The 20,910-nt window shown below is 48.0% G+C and overlaps 1 protein-coding gene across 2 annotated transcripts in view; it reads left to right on the top strand.

Annotated features, from left to right (window-relative positions):
* Positions 1-20,910, top strand: part of HECW1 (HECT, C2 and WW domain containing E3 ubiquitin protein ligase 1) — a 413,177-nt gene that overhangs the window by 278,642 nt on the left and 113,625 nt on the right. For both annotated transcript variants that reach the window (XM_012646903.1, XM_012646902.1), the window contains 3 exons: positions 10,953-11,095; positions 15,501-15,601; positions 17,206-18,540. In XM_012646903.1, coding sequence (XP_012502357.1) covers positions 10,953-11,095; positions 15,501-15,601; positions 17,206-18,540 — 1,579 coding nt within the window. The remainder of the gene's footprint in view (positions 1-10,952; positions 11,096-15,500; positions 15,602-17,205; positions 18,541-20,910) is intronic.

Genomic DNA, 20,910 nt, shown 5'->3' with positions numbered 1-20,910 from the left:
GATGTGGAACTCAGGCAGTGATGCACGGTCCGGTTCCTAACAGGCCACGGACCAGTACCAGGCTGCAGCCTGGGGGTTGGGGACCACAGACCCATGGCATCCCTTTATGGTATCAAAAATAAAATCAGATCAAGTTAGGAAAAATTTTAAAGTTTATTGTCATACAAAAAATACAGATCACAATCTGGGAGATGTCAAGTGGTAAGAAGCTCCCTTAACAGCAGTTGCAACACAGTTTACAAAGCATAAAGGAGGCAGTATTTTGACTTTTTCATGTTGGGCTATTATATGTTACCATTTTTTTTTTTCAGGGAAAACAGAGCTATTGAAGCAAACTTGTCTACAGCTGACTGGTGTAATTTCACTGAATCATGTGGACAGGGATGTAAAGCTTTCATTTTGTATGGGTGATTAGAAATAGCCTTTCGAGGAAATTAGGATGACTTAAGATTGGTTACATGGTTATGTGGCCTTGGGCTATATCTAAACTGTGGTCCCCATTTTCATTTTTCTCTAACAACACCCAAGACCTACAGTTCTCTGGATGATCAAGGACCCTGTGAATGTCTGACGGTTTCCTTGCCCTCCCAATCCCGCCGACCTTCGCTTCTGCCCACCACCAGCACCCATCCCACACTTACATCACAAGCGCCAGCCCTCTCCATACAGCCTTCCATCCTCCCAGACCCGAGCCCGCATTTCTACCACTCTGTCCCTGGATTGCTTTGGGGCATTCTGTCATCAGCCCCCCTCTGTTTCTGGCTATCTCAGTCCTCCCATGTGCCCTCAATCTTGGGAATCCAGTCTTGGGAATCTGTGACCTCTTCCTCTCGCACACACCATAGCCCTCACTGCCATTTCAGCAGCCCACAGATCCGCCCCCCTTTTCTCCTTGCCTGCCAGGCTTCCTCCTACTATCCCACTTGTTTCACCGGATCTGCCTCATCCAGGCCTGACCCTTCCATGGGCCGCCTCCTCAGCACTGCCACAGTAGCTTCTCTGAAATGCAAATCTGCATGTGTCATTTGCATGATTCAGATCTTCCAGTTGCTCCCAGATGCCTTTGGGATAAGTCCAAGCTCTGGCACGGGCCTAATTTTCCCATTCTACAGATGAAGATGCTGAGGTTCAGAGAGGTCGCGAATGATAGAGTCAGGAACTTGAATGTGCAGAGCTAGCAATGAAGCCAGGTTCGCCACACTCCAAAGGTCCTTCAGAGGCTCGATGTAAAAGCCGGGTCGGCAGAGGCAGCCGGGCAAAGTCCATCACCCTGGCTTTAGGTTCACGGATGCAAATAGCTTGTCCATGAATGACAGACTTTTACCTCTTCAGGGATGCTCACTAGTTCTTAACAGAGCCTGACCTAGCTGAGGGTTTACAAGGGCTCCAATAACCATGGCATGGAGATAGGGCCGGATGCAGAGAAGTTGATGTCGTGAGTATGTGAAGAGAGGTTAAAAAGGAAGTTCTTCGAAGGGAAGAAAGAACCCGGGAGTGCCCACTGAGTTTCAGAGACATTTTGATAAGTTAACTTTAGTGTCTCATGCAGGTTACCGTAGGTAGAAATAGTCTCGTTTTAATAAAAGTAATTAGATTTTTCATCATGAAAATAATAAGTGCTCATTATATTATAGAAAACATGGAAAATACAGAAAAGGGAAATGGGGAAAACATATTCTTGCCTGCTAAGATAATTGCTATTAAAATTTGTTGTGGGGCCGGGTGTGGTGGCTCATGCCTGTAATCCTAGCACTCTGGGAGGCCAAGGCGGGCAGATTGTTTGAGCTCAGGAGTTCGAGACCAGCCTGAGCAAGAGCGAGACCCAGTCTCTACTAAAAATAGAAAGAAATTAATAGGACAACTAAAAATATATTGAAAAAATTAGCCGGGCATGGTGGCGCATGCCTGTAGTCCCAGCTACTTGGGAGGCTGAGGCAGGAGGATTGCTTGAGCTCAGGAGTTTGAGGTTGCTGTGAGCTAGGCTGACGCCACGGCACTCTAGTCCGGGCAACAAAGTGAGACTCTGTCTCAAAAAATAAAAAAAAATTGTTGTGATTCTTTCCAGTCTTTTTCTATTCATGTAATTCACATTATTGTGATCATGAATGTATGTCATTATTTGTTCTGCTTTTTTCACTTATCCTAAAGCAAGCATTTTCTATCTTTTTGGCATTTAACATGTTATAATTATATTGTAATTGTATATATTTATGTATACATTATCATAATATAAATTATGATCATTTAGAGAAGTATAAACTATTCTATTACACACATATAATACAATGTACCTAACCTATTGTTGGGCATTTAGTTTAGAAGATCTATTATAATATGCTCCAGAATGGAATAAATGAATCAAAGATTCAGAAGTTTTAAGACCTGAGTTGGTTAGGGGGCTGGATTCTCACCTAGGCAGGCCTTCGTAGAGTAGCACCTATTCCTGGCTTTGATCCCCAAACTTGGCATGCCCATAATTCACTTTTGTCAGTACTGAGAATGATTGGTTCTTAGGGATTATATAGGAGTTAACTAGAACTAATTTATAATAGACATTAGATGTACCACACGGAGACTGTGGAAGTCATTAGTCCTGTTTGCCAAATATTCCTACTTTCTACCTCCTCGGCCCACCATAGGATCATACTTCCCACTCTCTGTGGCTGGCTGGAGCCTATCTAGTTCTGATGAGGAGTTGTGTTTGCAAGTGGACACTTATTTACAAGAGGAAGAGCCTCCAGAGCTCCCTTTGCCTCTGTCACTGTGATTGGCAATGTTTGAGAGGATGGTTGCTCCCTCAACCCACAGTGAAGAGTGTGAGCAAGAAATACAACATTTCTATCTAAAGTCCCTGAGACTTGGAAGTTGGTTGTTACTGCGGCATGCCCTAGCTCTACAGTCCCCAAACCCCGGACCACAGCCCAGTACAGGTCCATGACCCGTTAGGAACCAGGTCATGCAACACTGCCTGAGCTCCACCTCCCCTCCCGCCGCCCATATCGCCAGACACACTCTGCCCGCGGTGGAAAAATTGTCTTCCATGAAACTTAGGAACCAACCGCACAGCAGGAGGTGAGTGGCGGTGGACGAGCAAAGTTTTTTCTGAATTTACAGCCACTCCCCATTGCTGGCATCACCACCTGAGCTCCGCACTCCCCTCAATACCCACCACCAATCCCACCCACTGCCCCATCCCCACCCCCACTGTGGAAAAATTGTCTTTCCAAGAAACCAGTCCCTAGCGCCAAAAAGTTGGGGACCACTGCATCCTGACTGCTGCCAAGGAGATACTGACATTTGCATGCCCAACATATTTAGTCTCTGTAAAGAGAAATCAACTAAAGCTAAAAGCTTGCTGTTAGCAATTAATCCGAATAAAAGAAAATATTTATATATTTTAGCTGTTTCACAGCCCATAATTAAGGGTATCGTGATGTTCAGTGTTAATTAAGATTTCTTCCTCTCAGACAGTCTGGGCTGGGCGATGCCAACATTTACCTTCCTGGGTTCCATTTTTATACTTTTATTGTTGACCAAGCCAACTTCTGATGGTCACAGTCCTCCTCCAATTTTAATTATTGCTGCTTTTATTTTAAAAGTCACACCATATGCTATTTAACAAATGAATGGTTTAGAACCAAATGAAATACAATGTAAAAGACCTGCTTTCTCTCCTCCCCTAGCAGCCCACTCCCTCAAGTTCAGAGTTTGCAGTGTGTCCCTCCGGCCTTTTTCTCTGCAGTTCTGGGTACAGATGGAATCCCACTCTTCGTAGTCTTCTGTGTTTTGCTTTTTCACTTAATTTTTCAGGTATCTTTTTATGTCGGTGCATATCAATTTACCACTTTCTTTTTAACGATGGCAGAGTTCTGTTTCAAAGACCTTCATTTAACTGGTGTAAGGTTTTCGGTGGCGGAGAGACCAGTGGACACAAGTTATGGCCAAACAGTGGCTTTATTAAAGCACCCCTGGGCGAGGTTTACAGGTCCTAAGGTCAGGGCCTGAGAAGTCATGCTGCCCGGGACTGAGGCAGGGTTTTTATATGTGGGGCGAAAAAGGGGGTCTTAGAACGTTCGGGTAGGATGTGGTCATTTGAAGTCCGAGAGCTTTGCCTGCAGCAGCTGGGTAGAGCAGGAAGCCGAGCTCAGGGTGCTCAGCCAGCGTAGCTGTTCTTGCCAGTCATAACAGGATGTGGCCTGGCCCCGGCTGCAAGCCAACAGGGAAGGGGCCCAGGGCTGTCACTGCTGTGCCTGTGGGGGTCTTTTGGCCAGCCTTACATTCCAGCCTCTTTGGTTATAAAGGGGCGACGAATCCGTCTGGCTACTTCCTACTGTGAAGGGGCGACAGGGGATTAGAGGCTGGAGTCAATGGCAGAGGGGTCATTGGCAAGGGAGAGTATGGATATAGAAGCAGTTGGTTGACAACCATCTGGGAGAGTTCCTGCATCCAGCATTGGAGGAACTGTAGGAGACAAGGGGTGAAAAGAAAAATTAGGCAGATGATCATAATGGGCCCTAGAAGGGGGAGCAACCAGGCAGCTAGAGGAGATTGTAGCCAGCTGAACAGAGACGAGTCCTGGTGGCAGCAGTTGTGGAGATCTTCACTCAGGTTGGACAGTTTATTTATGTTTTGTTTTATGAGGCCTGACTTGTTGACATAGTAACAGTATTTTTTGTGTAGAAAGATGTAGGTCCCTCCTTTTTCAGCTGTGAACAGGTCCAGGGCCCTCCTGTTTTGGAGTGTTACCTGGGCTAAGGAGGTGAGTTGTCTTTGCAGTGAAGCCAGGGAAGCGGAGGTGGTTTCCAGTGTTATTTGTAGTTTGTCTGTAAAGTCCTGGGCTGAGATCATACTGTGACCGAGAGTGCCTCCTGCCACCTCAGAGGCGGCGATGGACAAGGCCAGAGTGAGGTTGGCTATGATGGGCAGGAAGATGGCCCGCCATGGCCGGGGACCCGGGAGAAGTCATCCAAACTCTGACTCACCATAAAGGGTCAGTTGGGGAACTATCATGACTGGAAAGCAAGGGCCTGGTGTGGAGGCGTTAATGTAGTGGGCAAGAGTTCCATTGCACCAGGAGAATTGTCCTGAGGCAGAGGAAGTAGTTTCATTGACAGTGTGGTTGGTGAGACAGCGGCCATGAAGTTGTAGGTTAGGATAGTGTGAGAGGTGAGGTAGCAAATGCAGTCTGCATAGGGCTGGCCTGTCGGCTTGGGCTTCCATAAGGGAATATGAGGGAGAGGTGAAGAACAGTTGAGCGCTGGAGAGAGGGTTGATGGGGGAGCAGAAGAATTTAAAGGTATTGTGGCTAGTAACGGCCATTGAAGAGAGGTGTAGAGAAAGCAATGGGATATGTTGGGGACTACTGCAGAGGAATTTAGGAAGGTGAGGGTATACTGGATGGTGTCCAACCAGGAAGAGAGGGAGGAGGTTCGGGGTTTAGGGGATAGGTGGCTAGCCAGGGCCTGTTTTGTTTGGAGAATGTTGGTGGATATCTGCATGTGTGTTTGAAGGCTTTGGGGCAGTAAGACATATTCCCGACTAATGTGGAGGGTGCCCTGAGGAGTGGAGTAGTGTCTGTTTTAATATAGCTTATCGGTGACGCCGGTTTGCCTGGTGTTGAGGATCAGAGATGTTTAACGAGAATCTGTTGCCAGTGGAGTAAAATATGTCTTTGTCTTTACCTTTACCCTTTACATGGATGCGGCAGGTGGAGTATGGGTAGCCCCCATAAATGTTAGTGTCATGGCAATAGCTAGCCGACTGATTATAAGGGAAGTATAGAGCAGATGTATATTTGCAGTCTTGTCTTTGGCTAAGTGTAGTGTACGGGTGAGGGCAATGAGTTTAGCCTTTTGGGAGGTGGTGCTCAGAGGGAGCCAACAAGCCTTAAGCATCTGGGAGGCAGAGACTATGGCATAAGCCACACATCATCTGCCATCAGCTCTCTGAGTGGAGTTATCATTGACAAATAGGGCGAGATCTGTATCAGGGGTTGATCAAAGAGGCCTGGTCTGGGCGCTTTCAAGGCGTTGACCAGCTCCAGACAATGATGTGTGCCTAGCTCCAGGCTAGGAATAGGGAGTAATGTAGCCAGGTTGAGGGAAGGAGACTGGGCTAGACAGACAGAGGGGTTTGGTAAGGAAAGAGAAGTTGGGGATCCAGTGTCAGAAGAAACCGACAAACCCAAGGAAGGACAGAATCTGCTCGGCAGTGGTGGGTGGCTGAAGGTCATGAAGAGCCTGCTGGTGATTAATAGTGAGATGACAGGACGTGGGGGTGAGACGAAGTCTAAGGTAAATGACAGTGGGTGTAGACAGCTGAGCCTTAGAGGGGGATACCTGATATCCCTTAGAGGTAAGAAAGTTGAGTAGAGAGGAAGTGTGAGTCTTGGAGTGTCGTAGAGAGGGACTGCAGAGTAGTAGATCATCAACGTTTTGGAGGACGGTGCTAGGTTGTAAGGGACATTGGAGTAGGTCCTGGGCCAGAGCCTGACCAAATAGATGGGGACTGTCCTGAAACCCCGGGCAGGACAGTCCAAGTGAGTTGTCTGGATGTGTTTGTGTCAGGATCTTTTCACGTAAAGGCAAAGAGATTGTAGCTGGCTGGGTCTGAGGGGATAGTAAAGAAGGCATCTTTGAGGTCCAGGACAGAAAAGTGAGTAGTGGAAGATGGTATATGAGACAGCAGGGTGTAAGGGTTCGGGACTACAGGGTGTATCAGAATGACTGCCTCGTTGATGAGCCTGAGGCCTTGGACCAGGTGGTACGAGCCACTTGGCTTTTTAACAGGCAGGATTGGGGTATTGTAGGGGGAGTTAGTGGGAACAAGGAGGCCTGACTGTAAAAGGCGGTCAGTGATGGACTTGAGACCTCTGAGGTGTGCAGGCGATATGGGAATCTGAGGTCGTGAAGGGAGAGAGAATGGGTCCTTGAGCTGGAAAAGGATGGGGGTGTGGTGAGAGGCAACAGTGGGAGTGGAGGTGTCTCACACCCGGGGGTCCACTTTCTGAACAGGCAGCAGGAGTGGAGGGGAATCGCCTTGGTAACCACATGTAGCGGGCAATAAAGAGAGTATTAGTAGGGAAGCGGGTCCCGAAGAGAAGCTAAGCGTAGTCCCTATCTTGGCTAGTATGTCACGCTCTAAAAGAGGAGTGGGACACGTAGGCACTGTAAGGAAAGAGTGTGTGATGGGGTGCCCATCGAGCAGGCATGTCACCGGCCCAGTTGTGTGAGGAAAGGACAGGTGGCCGTCAATCCCCAAGACGGAGACCTGGGAAGGATAAGTGGGACCAGAGAAAGTGGACAGGACAGAGTAGGGAGCCCCCGTGTCGACTAAGAAGGACACTGCTTTACCCGCTATCTTGATTTTTATCCCGGACTCGGCAAGGGTGATCGGGGTCATCGAGTCGAGGTCTTGTCAGTTGTTGGCAGCCAAGCCCAACATTGTCATCAGCAGGTCCAGGGATGGAAGGGCTGACTCTCCGGACCCTGGGCCAGAGGGGCAGTCACTTTTCCAGTATCCCTCTTGACCACATGGCTTAGTGGGTGGCCGTGGCTGCGGGCAGTATTTGGCCCAGTGGCCCTCTTTGCCACACTTGAAGCACTTGCCGGGAGGGGTGGCCCCAGAGGGTCTAGCCGGCATTGCAGGTCTTTCCGGACCACCGACTCCTGCCAGCCACAGAGCTGCAGCCAAGGCCTGGGCCTGCAAGTGAGCCTTCTGGCGAGCGTGGGCTTTCTTTTGGACCTCTGCCTGGTCATTATGAGAATTAAAAACCTTAAATGCCACATTTACCAGGTCACCAAGTAGGGTCTGAGGGCCCTCATCCACCTTTTTGAGCTTTTTTTGGATATCGGAAGAGGACTGAGTGATAAAGTGGGTTGCCAGGACCGTGGCCCCAGCCACTGAGGTGGGGTCTAGGCGGGTGTATTGGACAAGGGCATTGGTTAGGTGACTGAGAAAGGCAGCCGGGTTTTTATCTGCCCTCTGAGTGACCTCCCTCAGCTTGTCATAATTGACTGCGCGATGGGCAGCGGCCTGGAGCCCAGCAAGGACGCACTGCAGTATGCGGTCTTGCCATCTCCTGCCTTCCTGGCCTGCCTGGGTGTCTGGCTGATAGTTTCATTCTGGTTTATTTTGGGGAACAGCCTCCACACCTGGTGGCATGGTGCGATCAGTGAGGTGGACCTGGTCGGCATGGCCCTGGGCAGCTGTCCAGATCCGTTCCTTTTTGTCAGTAGTCAGGGTGGAAGAAAGGATAACAAAGATATCATGTCAAGTGAGGTCATAGGCCTGAGTGAGATATCAGAATTTTTTGGTGTAAGCAGTAGGGTTATTGGAAAAGGATCCTAGGCGCTTTTTAATCTGAGAGAGATCGGAGAGAGAGAAGGGAATATGGACCCGAACAACCCCTTCAGCCCCAGCGACCTCGCAGAGCGGGCACAGGAGGGCCAGGCCCAGAGGGTTGCCATGTGAGCGTGTGTGATGGCTGACCGGGGAAGCCGGTAGCGACGGGGATTTGGGACCATGGCCGGGATAAGGTGGGGGCCGAGGAGGGGGAGAGACGAGAGAGTCAGGAGGATCGGAAAAGGCAGAGGGGGTTTTGGAGGGTAGCAGGGTAGGAGCCGGAAGAGGGGAGACTGGGGACGGTTGGGTCCGGGCCAGGAGGACCTGGGCCAGGTTGCAGGCCTGGCAAAGAGAGGGGCAGGAGCGAAGGTAGAAAAATGTCTGGACGTAAGGAATTTCGGACCATTTGCCGCTTTTGTGGCAGAAGTTATCAAGGTCTTGTAAGATATTGAAATTGAAAGTCCCGTTTCTAGGCCACTGGGAGCCATTGTCCAATTTATATATAGGCTAAACGGTTTTGTAAAAGAAAATAAGGCTCTTGGGCCGGATATCGGGCCTGAGGCCCAGGACAGTCAGGTTAGCCAGGAGACATCCCAGGGGAGTCTACCACGGAATTTTGGAAGGTTGGCTGCCCATGATGCCCCAACCCAAATGGGGGAAACAGACAGGAACAGTTTCCTGACTACGGAGGCCACAGAAGTCTGGGGACGTCTCCCCAAGACTAGAGCGCCGGAACGGAAAGGGGGAGAGAGAAATTCAGGCATCCCCAAATAATCTTAAGCCCCGGATCGGGAGAGCCTCTGACGTGGGCCCGCGGCTTAACGGACCAGAACAGGATCCAGTGGAGGGGGAACAGAGACTCCTGGTGGGGGATTCGGGTTGAGATAACACAGGGTGACTCACCCAGGCCGAGAGAGAATCAGGGACCTGAGGCATGGCCGAAGATCCTTGTCCAGAAGGTCCGCGGAAGAGGGGGGCGCTGCCCCGAGACCACGGTCTTGGCGGCGCCACTCGACCTTTCCTGGTTTCGGCACCAAACGTAAGGTTTTCGGTGGCAGAGAGACCAGTGGACACAAGTTACGGCCAAACAAGTGGCTTTATTAAAGTGCTCCTGGGCAAGGTTTACCGGTCCTAAGGTCAGGGCCTGAGAAGTCGCACCGCCGGGGACTGAGGTAGGGTTTTTATATGTGGGGCGAAAAAGGGGGTCTTGGAACATTCAGGTAGGATGTGGTCGTTTGAAGTCCGAGAGCTTTGCCTGCAGCAGCTGGGTAGAGCAGGAAACCGAGCTCAGGGTGCTCAGCCAGCGTAGCTGTTCTTGCCAGTCATAACAGGATGTGGCCTGGCCCCGGCTGCAAGCCAACAGGGAAGGGGCCCGGGGCTGTCATTGCTGTGCCTGTGGGGGTCTTTTGGCCAGCCATACAACTGGTTTCCTATTGGTAGACAGGTTTGCTTTTCTCCATTCTTTTGTCCAATGAACATCCTTGTAAAACGTATCTTTTGCACATTTGTGCAAGTTAATCCAGAAGGAAAATTCCTAGAAGTAGAATTCTGGGTTGAAGAGAATTTGCAGTTTAAATGCCAATAACTACTGCTAATTCCCTTCCCAAAGGTCAAATCAATTTACATTCCCACCAATACAGTGTGAGAGTTCTTGTCTTTTCCCGCTCTGAAGAACGTGCGTTATTATCAGACTTTTAAAAATGTCTGCCATTATAATAAGGAAAGAATATATTGCATTGTTGATTGAAAGTGCACTCATTAATTATACGTGAGTTTGTGCTTGTTCTTAGTATGATAAAACTTTAGTCAAGTATGGTGAGGCCTGGGTGGCATTCTTTCTTTTTTTTTTTTTTTTATTTCAGCATATTATGGGGGTACAGATGTTTAGGTTACATATGTTGCCCTTGCCGCCTCCCCCTGAAGTCCGAGTTTCAAATATGTCCATCCTTCGGGTGGTGCACATTGCACTCTTTGTGTATGCATATACCCGTCCCCTCCTCCCTCCTCCCCCCTCCTCCCTCCCCCTGCCCAACATCCAATAGATGTTATTCTTACATGTGCACTTATGTGTTGATCAGTTAATACTAATTTGATGGGGAGTACATGCGGTGCTTGTCTTTCCATTCTTGGGATACCTGACTTGGTAGAATGCGTCCCAGCTCTATCCAGGAGTATACAAGAGGTGCTATATCACCATTGTTTCTTAAAGCTGAATAGTACTCTATGGTATACATATACCACATTTTATTAATCCACTCATGTATTGATGGACACTTGGGTTGTTTCCACATCTTTGCAATTGTGAACTGTGCTACTATAGACATTCGGGTGCAGGTGTCTCTTTCTTTATAAGTTATTCTGATTTTATTGTTTGAATCTCAAAGAATAACCCTATTTTTAAGCCCTAAGGAAGCATCTTTTTATTGCCCCTCATTTACTGAATAAACAAGGGCTTGCAGCATTTCTAAGACCTTGAGAGAGAGAGAGAGCGAGAGAGAGATTGAGACAGAGCACATGCGGCTGGGGTGGGTCATGAAGGTGGACGGACTGGGAATTGGGCAGCTCTGGCACCTCTCAGTTAATTGATGTCACATGTTCTTTCATTGCAGCAATTCAGCTTTGTGTCCTTGCCCACTGACGTGCTGGAAATTGAGGTGAAGGACAAGTTTGCCAAGAGCCGTCCTATCATCAAGCGCTTCTTGGGAAAGCTGTCGATGCCTGTTCAGAGACTCCTGGAGAGACACGCCATAGGGTAAACTTGTGCCTGAGATCTCACTATCACCAGGTTTCAGCCAACAGGCCACGCCTGGGGGAAGCCGCAGTAGTGTAGTCTCACAGACAGTCAAACAAAAATGGTGTTCTTATATTTCCTTGGCTTCTCCCATTAACGACGTTGCCCAAGCCACAACATTCAACTAAACAAACCTTCCCATTCCCCTTGTTTGTGTATCAACTGGTCACTTAGGCCAGAGAGTAAAAAATCCTAAGACAGTATTAAAAAAAGCCATCAGTGCTGTATTTTTCTGTACATGTAAAAACTAAAGTTTGTTTTACTATGAAGAATATTATTTCATTCATATGCGTGTCTCATATGTGGGATTTAACAACATTTCCATAACAAGATGAAATGCTGGGTTACTAGGGTAGAGTATCTTCAAAGACGCTAATATTTACAGAAAATGCTGGATAATATGGATGAAAATTTGAAAGCATAAATTCTCATGAAATGACAGCTGTTACGTTGCCCACAGAATTCAATCGTGTATGACAATGTTCCTGCGTTTCGTCTCTTTTACATTCATGTCCACTCATGGTTCTCACTCACGTGGACTATGACCAGATAAAATTCTTATGAATAATACGTTTTTCCCTGGTAAACAGCAACCTTTATTTGAAAACACTAGGTATAGCTCTCTGTTCATAAACATATGCTTACATGCAATCTAACCCTTAGAATGATATCAAAGGAATGAGAATTTCCAAGTGTCTTAAAGTTCTTTGAATTTTCGGAAGGACTTTGGAATCGCTAATGATTATCATAAGGACATTTAATCGGGACCTTATAGCATCCGTGCCACTGTGCGCACGTAGACATGCCGTTAACGCTCCAGCCAAAGGGAGCCAACGTTCATGGCGCTACAGCCATGTGTCAGACTCCGTGTTTGCGCTTTCCACTCGTGGCTGTGAGGACTCAACAGACAGACAAAAAGTGTCCGTAAACAACCTGGCACAGGCGCTGGCACGTGGTAGGAACTCAGAAGCGAATGGTATTCCTTGTGACGTGACCTTTGTTATCTCATTTAGTCCTCACGACACTTCCGCAACTCAGCATTATCTCTGCGCCTCCCTATGAGGACACAAGGCTTAGAAAGGATGAATAATTACCTTTAAGAGACAGAGATGCAGCTGGAGTTCAGACACCCGCCCACCTCCCTCCCACCTGCCTCCCTCCAAAGCTGAGTGCTGCCCCCTGAATGACAGGCTCCTCGCAGGGTTCCCGGTAGTGACTCTCTCGCTTTCCATTCCTCTTCTCTCATGGCTGTTAACACCTCTGCCAGGGGGTGGGCTGAAGGACAAAAAAAGGGGCCGGGCAGGGCTCTGTGCACCCCCGCACCCAGCACACTGCTGCCCACTGCGGGTTAGATACTCAGTGCTCTCCTGCTTGCCACAGCCTCAGGGAGAAGCCGTCTGCTCTCCCACGTTAAGAACTTTTCTTAAGCCGAAGCTGCAGGTTCATTTCTTTTTGTAATTTTCCCACCCTCCCAGCCGCCTCCTGTGGAAAGGCACATCCACAGGTGGTGAAGGCAAGTAACTGAGGTCGAACAGGTGTCACCTACCAGAAGGTCAGCTATGATTCTCCCAGTGTTCTTACCACTCAGGGAAATGGAGAGCACAGATGGAGTGTATTGAGCGTCAACTTCTCTAAGAGCAAGTCTCCTCTCCCCTTCTCCCATGGGATGACAGACAGGCCCCTGGTGGCTGGACAGAGTGGCTCCTCCAAAGCCTGCTGCTTGCCAAGGCCTCTGGAGGCCACTTCGGCAATGCTGCCCCTTCTGGAGGTGTCCCAACGCAAGTAGGAGCAGGGTGTTCGGGTGATGGCCATGGAAGCAGTGGCCATGCAGCCTGGGCCATGGCAGAACCCCAGAGTGCAAATCCAGCTTCCCTCTGCCCTCAGCAAATGCACACCCCATACAGCCCCTGCACCCATTGCTTTGCAAACCTCCTGCACCGGCTGCCTGTCCACCCTCAGATATTTGCACCTTTCCTCTGCAGAAACACACGCACTCTTGTTCCCAGTGCTCCCTCGATTCCTTTGCCTGTAACATCCCAGCCTTCAGCTGGCTCTCTGCCTCTAACCCTGACTTCGCCTGCTGCCCGTTTGTACCAACCGCAGCACGTTTTACATGGCAGGGGCTCCCAAAATATTTGTTGATTAAGTGAGTGAAAAGCAAAGTAAAAAAAAGCCTGGAAAACAAATACAAAGCACAATAAATTTAGTTTTTCTTTCACTATCTGATCGTCTTTAAGCCTCCCCTGATTTCAATCAAGTTTGGGGTTCAGGATGTCTTTCTTATGGTCATGGCAGGCCTACTTCATAATACTGAGCAAGGCCCTTTCTCAATGGACAAAATGCTTTCCTCATATAATGCTTTATTTAGTGGCCTTCAGGGAAACTCCAAACACTGAATTATGGCTTATCAAAGAACAAAACAGGGTGTCCCAGGTATGGCGACTTTTGGGACACCCTGTATTATGTTAGTGGATCATTGGGATATAATTTTGTTTGTTTCACATTGCCAGTGTTCTCTAGAAAGAAACATTAAAACACTACCAACCAGTAATTTATCTTTTGATTTGAATGTCATAACTTAATAAATGGAGTAAATAGAGAGTCATCTGCATAAAAACTGGTTTGGGGATATGTTTTTGCTATTATTGGGTACACTGGATTTGTTAATTCCAGAAAAGCCCAAGGTAGTCACTCCTATTTAGACCAAGGCATAGAGGACAATTTACTCTGCTAAAGCTATATTATTGATGAAAATGTAACCGCAAAGCTTCAGGTTGATGCCCGCTGGATAGTTTTCTTTTTAGTAATTAAGAAATTGCTTTGAGGCCAGCAGCAGTGACTCACACCTATAATCCCAGCATTTTAGGAGGCAGAGGCAGGAGGTTCACTTGAGGCCAGGAGTTCAAGACCAGCCTTGGCAACAAAGCGACCCTGTCTCTACAAAAAAGGAAAAAACAATTGCTTTGAGTGGGTAGAGGGAATGGCTCCAGTGTCCAGGGTGGAGACTCAGGGTCTTTATGTGTGGGAGCCTTGCAGTTGGTGTTAATTGGAAGTCACAGGCTAGAGAAGCCAGCCCACGAGTCTTGCTCTGTTCCGTCCTGCAGCAAATGCTTTCCTATAGCACCCACGGGCCCTCCAGTAACCATGACAGTGTCCTTTCTTGGACGTGACATGTGTACCACAGATATGCATCTGCTGGCACTGTCCATCGTTAACGGCATATTTGGAGAATGGCAATCTACATAGAAGAAGCGAGCCAAGGACATCCGTGTCTTTATTTATTCTCTTCTCTCTCTCTATCTCTCCCTGTGCTTTAGAACACAGATTGGCAAACTGTGTTGGCAAACTTTCTATAAAGGGCCAGGTAGTAAATATTTTAGGTTTGTGGGCCACACAGTCTCTGTCCAAACTACTCACCTCTGCCATTGTCGCACGAAAGTAGCCACAGACAATATGTGAGCTAATAAGCAAGGCTGCACTCCAATAAAACTTTATTTATGGACACTGGAATTTGAATTTTATATAATTTTTACATGCCACAAAGTATTACTCTTCTTTTGTTTCTTTTTCCAACCATTTGTAAAAAGTTCGCAGCCATACAAAAACAGGTGGTGGGTGGGCCGGATTTGGCCCGGGGGCTGTAGTTTGCCTGCTACCGCTTTAGAACACAGACAGTCGCGGACTTACAATGGTTCAACTTAAGAATTTTTTTACTTAACAATGGCACAAAAGTGATAGGAATCCAGTAGAAACCATACTTCAAATTTTGAATTTTGATCTTTTCCTGGGCTAACTTTATGCTATGCCATGCTGTTTTGTGATGCTGGGCAGCAGCAGAGACCCACAGCTCCCAGCCAGCCACACGATCACGAGGATAAACAACCGATACCGTACTCTACAGTGTACCATATTCCATAAACTGCATGAGATATTGAGCACTTTATTATAAGACAGGCTTTGTGTTAGATGATTTTGTCCACCCATAGGCTAATGTAAGTGTTCCAAGCACGTTTAGAGTAGGTTAGGCTCAGCTATGATATTCAGTAAATTATGTGTATCAAGTGCATTTTTGACTTAACTATGTTTTCAACTTACCATGGGTTTGTCAAAACGTAACCCCACCATAGGTCGAGGAGCATCCGTATTCAATATGGATTTCCTTACAGTTTTGTATTGCTGCTGAGCACGTGTGCTTTCCCGTCTCCACCTTAGGATGGTCTCCTATGTACCTGAGCCGATCATCACCTCCTATTCTCAGGACCTCCCTGGGCTTGCCTGCCTCTGCCACTGGCATAGAAAGCACACTGCGTGGTCATTAAGAGGACAAGTATTGAGCAGATCTGTGATGGTACTTATTTCCTTCCAGGGATAGGGTGGTCAGCTACACACTTGGCCGCAGGCTTCCAACAGATCATGTGAGTGGACAGCTGCAATTCCGATTTGAGATCACTTCCTCCATTCACCCAGGTATTTTCAGCATGAACTTCATGTCTTGTCCTAGGGTGGTATCATAGTGCGGTTCCTTCCCCAAAATACAATAACCATGGTTCTCTCCAGACATGTCCTAGGTTTTGTGGTTCTCTGTCTTCTCCATTTGAGGCCCGGAAGACAGAGATCTAGTCTGGAAGCCAGATTGCTGTCCCCTTGATTGAGAGGCTCCTCTTCACTGTGGTGACCCAAAGGTAGAGGGTTACACAGTGGAATGGGGGTTGACAATGAGGCCAGCGTGGATATGGAGCCCTGTCTTATGGGTCATCCTACTCCCAGCACCCACTAAGGAGGTGCTCAGTAGACGTTTAATCATTGCACACATGAATGAACAAAGGGAGGAATGGCTGTGAAACATCTCCTTCTACCTAGTAACTAGATACAGACTAGTCAGTTGCTGAAGAATGTCATGTTGTTGAAGAGCTATGATTATACATAGTATCACAGAGAAAATGAAAAATATAAATCGTATATAAAACTTCAGAGTCATCCAGTGTTCAATTTTTCATGCCAAAACATATTTCCAAATAAGAATGATAAGATGCCTCGTCATTCCACTTTTGCTTTTTTCCCACAACCCCCACACTGAGTGTAGATCATGCTGAGAATTGTGAGGGCCTCCTGGGACACATTTATGAGTTGCTGTTAAAGTTAATGAAGGTTTTGAGGACTCAGAATCTGAAGTTTATCACAACCCACACAGTAAACTCCAGTTGCACTTTTCTATGCCCAATATACTACTTAGATTGTAAGAAAACACCTTGACTGTTTTATCTTTTCAAATTCAGCCTTTTTCTGCATTCTGAGAATAAAACTGACTCTTTCTTTGGTGAAGCCATAGGACAGCTTTACAGCTCACCAAAGGGACTGTTTTTCTTTGACTAGTGAATTGCACCAGTGCATTTGAAATGGGGAAGTTTGCATCTGGCAGGAATTCAATAGAACAGCTGCAGGAAGGTAGAGTTAAACAGTGAATGCTATTCCTTGAATGGCTGCTTGGTGTGGAGCCCTAGTTTGGTTTTTTATTGCAACAAACTCCAAATGCTGGAAACCTTCCAGCCTGAGCTATCGAGTGACTGTGGTTGCTCCCATCCATCTTCCAGCCTTTTTCTTCTCTCTAGTTGCCTAAGAACCCTGTTGACCCAGTCTGCCACCCTGCAGGACCCAACCAGAGGAAACATTCTGAGCAAATACAATTAACTTTTCCAGGGATCATCAAGGAGCTACAAACACCACCACCTGCATCTCTGGAACTCATTCCATGTAGCAAACATTGTTGAGCACCTATTATGAGCCCAGAACTGGAGTAGTGCTAGGCTTTGAGCATTTTAACCAAAAGATGAATTCCCTTGAAACAGAATTCTGAAATATACCCATGACTACACGTTGTCATTAACACAATGAGCACTCATTCTTACTGAATTTTTCAGCAGAGCTCTGGCCAGTGAGAAACCCTCATCAACCCCTACATCCAATATCCTAATGTAGAAATCCCTGAACGATTGCTTCCTGTCCAGGAGTGTATATGAATACCACAATGCTCTCTTCTGGAAGGAATGACATATTTTTCTTCTTGCCGGCAGATGATGAGGAGATGTCCCTGAGTACCGAGCCTGAATCGGCACAAACTCAGGACAGCCCCATGAACAACCTGGTGGAGAGCAGCCGTAGGGAGCCCGTGTGTGATGCAGCAGAGCCCTCCGAGAGCTGGAAGCCAGAGCGGCTGAGTGACGGCTGTGCCCTGGACGGGTCAGAGAACCAGAGCCTGGAGCTTGCCAGGCCAGCTGAGGAAGCGGCCGGCACCACCCGGGCGGGAGATGATGGCAGCGTCTCGCTGGGACCTCAAGGGGCCGGGGAGCTCCTGGCCCCGGGGCAAAATGACACCCAGCCGGCCCCGAGTGCAGAAGAACTGGCCGAGGAGCTGGATCTGGGTGGGGAGGCGCCACCTCTGCTGCTGGAAGACGAGGAAGCTCCAGCCAGCACCGAGGGGCCCGTGGAGGAGGAAGCGGCGACAGAGATGCGAGCTGGAGGGGAGGAGGAGAAGGACCAGGAGGAGGAGGAGGGCGATGTGCCTACTCTGGAGCAGGGAGCGGGCAGGCTGCAGCTGCGGGGCTCGGCGAAGAGAAAAAGCAGGCCATGCTCCTTGCCTGTGTCCGAGCTGGAGACGGTGATCGCGTCGGCCTGCGGGGACCCCGAGACCCCGCGGACACACTACATCCGCATCCACACCCTGCTGCACAGCATGCCCTCGGCCCGGGGCGGGGTCGCCCCAGAGGAGGAGGACGGCGCGGAGGAGGAGTCCACCCTCAAGGATTCCTCGGAGAAGGACGGGCTCAGCGAGGTGGACACGTTAGCAGCTGACCCGCCTGTCCTGGAAGAGGATGGGGAAGAGCCCGAGGGGGCTACTCCGGGCACGGCGCCCCCTGGCCACGCCGGGGGCCGCTACCCCAGCTTCGCCAACGGCGCGGTCCCGGATGGCGACACGCACCCCAGCACCGGGAGTGAGAGCGACTCCAGCCCCCGGCAAGGCGGGGACCACAGCTGCGAGGGCTGCGACGCGTCCTGCTGCAGCCCCTCGTGCTACAGCTCCTCGTGCTACAGCACGTCCTGCCACAGCAGCTCCTGCTACAGCGCCTCCTGCTACAACGGCAACAGGTTCGCCAGCCACACGCGCTTCTCCTCCGTGGACAGCGCCAAGATCTCTGAGAGCACCGTCTTCTCCTCGCAAGACGACGAGGAGGAGGAGAACAGCGCGTTCGAGTCCGTGCCCGACTCGGTGCAGAGCCCTGAGCTGGACCCAGAGTCCGCGAACGGCGCTGGGCCGTGGCAAGATGAGCTGGTCGCCCCTGGCGGGCACGTGGCAGGAACCACTGAAGGTCTGGAATCCCCCGTGGCAGGTCCAAGCACTCGGAGAGAAGGTTAGACCTCAAACCTGGTCAGAGTGAGAATAGGACCACCAGGGGGACACAGGTCTCACCAACATGTTTAAAAACAAGAGGGGGGCGGGGGATCAGTCTCAAATGGCTTTGCTGGGGCAATGTATGCCTGTCTTGTACATATATGTGTGCGTGTGTATCTGTGTATATGCGTATAGATGACTGTGAATAGCTGACACCCCACCATGTCTCGGATACACACCAAGAATTACAACTAGCTGGATGTGAGCGTGCACTTGTATGTGTGCTTCTCTGTTTGTTTAATCACCAGAACTGGTTAGTGCACATGTTATCCTTCTAGTCTTGACAGCAACCAGAGCCCCAAGACTAGTATCAGATGATATAAGCAGGAAATAATCTTTCATCAACATTAGGCGGATAATGTGTAAACATCTGGTGACTTCCAAAACACATTGAAGATTAGCAGTAAATGTTAATACTAGTTGAAGAACACAGATTTTACCTCTGTTTTAGAATTCAACTAGCCCATGTATGTATATATATGTATAGCCTACATGTATTTGTCATTATTTCTGTCTGCTCAATTCTCGTTATTATTGTTGGTTTTGTTTTGTTCTTGTTGTTGTTTTTGGCTATTTTGGCTAATGGAAGGGAAGAATAACATGAATGTGTAAATCACTTTGTTTCAAATGAGATTCTAACCCAAAAGCTGCCACCTTTAGTTCTAAAATGTATTCTGTGTTTTAACCGAAGATGCTCCTTCTTAGTCATGCCTGTGGAATCCTATGTTAAATTAATTTGCATTTCCTTATCCAGGGTTGGAAACCATCTTCCAGTCAAGTCACAGTGGCATAGGGAGAAAAAAATAATTCAGTTGTTTGAAAAGAGAAAAATATAGCCTCTGCTACTTTGCTGTTCTGCTGTTTAAATTAGCCTCCAAAAAAAAGGGAGTGGTATTCTCTCCAGATTGTAAGCTCACTGAGGGCCAGAATTGTGTCTTCTTTATGTTCGAATTCTCAGCATCTAAACAAATGCCTGGCACCTACAATTTTTTTTGAACAGGAACTATACTGAGCATAAAAAAAAAAAAATTAAGTATTCAACAGTGCCCAATTCTACATTTCAGAGAAAGAAAGAGCGAGAGAAGGTGGCCCATGTGATAGGAGAAGCATGAGGAAAATGGTAGAGAAAGAAAGGCAGGGAGAAAGATAAACCGTGGTGACAGTGTGGAAGGACACCAAGAGGAGTGGGATGGAGAGTTCCTTCCACGAGGAGAAGGGGATGGAACATTCCTTTAACGAGGATGTTTTTAGGACCTTCTTTGTTCTAAGCCAGATGCGGTGTGCTGGGCTATGGAAGTAATTATTACATGATTAAAAATAATACAATTTAAGGAGATTTGGGAATTCCCACATAAAAGCACACATACAGGAGCTGGCAGGGTTGTTTTAGGCCAGAAATCAGCAAATTTTTTCTATAAAGGGCCAGATAGTAAATATTTTAGGCTTTGTGGATCAAGAGGCAAAATCAAGTGTCTTGTCATCAAAAGGCTTTTTTTACATTTAAAAATATAATAACACACAAATAACAATCTTCTTAGCTCAGAGCCATACAACCCTGTTTTAGCCTATACTGTCTTTTGGCCCCCATGCTGGGAGATAGTCCATACATGGTTCATTAAAAATTGGCTCAGTATAAATATGTGTAAAAGAATGTTTTATTTTTCAAAAGACACTATCCATGCCCTTGAGGGGCTAACAATTCAGCAGGGAGAAGAGCAGGAAAGTGTTTCAGGGCCATAGTGGAAGTCTTCACGTGACAGTTCCTAAAGAAATTTCTAAATTCCTGAATCCTGCAGAGGATAAACTCAGAAAAGGTTGCGAAGCACCTGTATGCCTCACTGTGGTGGTTACAAAGGGAAGCACGAAGATTTCTGAGAAGGACTATTGATCTCGTGGAGGCCGTGCATACATTGGCACGGACTTGTGCACAGCCAGTCTTCCCCGCCTCGGTAGTGAGTCTCGGAGCAACGGTGTCTGGGTTGTGGGTGTGTCCCACACTCAGCCCCAGGCTTCACAAGAGCAGATGCTCAAAGAAAGCGGGGCTTCGGCACAACCTGCCCGATCATCCACGGGTGGGTGCCCTCTGCTTCCACAAGTATCACCATTGTCCCTTTGCCGTCACTTCTGAGAGTGTGAATTCTTTTACTGTAGAAACTGCAGTGGGTCAGGTGGATTTACTGCACGCAGACCCACAGAGACGAGTCTGCAGCAATTTATGGAACACTGTTATGAGTCTCAACCGACAGCTACACAAGCATACGAGCTAGTATTCTTTATCTACTTTTTGCTTCTTTTCCCTCTATAAAAACCTCCTTTTTTAAAAGTTTGA

This window comes from Propithecus coquereli, unplaced genomic scaffold, assembly GCF_000956105.1.
Source record: "Propithecus coquereli isolate 6110/MARCELLA unplaced genomic scaffold, Pcoq_1.0 Scaffold252, whole genome shotgun sequence".
Lineage (NCBI taxonomy): Eukaryota > Metazoa > Chordata > Mammalia > Primates > Indriidae > Propithecus > Propithecus coquereli.
The sequence above is the reverse complement of the archived record's forward strand: the minus strand, read 5'-3'. Positions and strand labels throughout refer to the sequence as shown.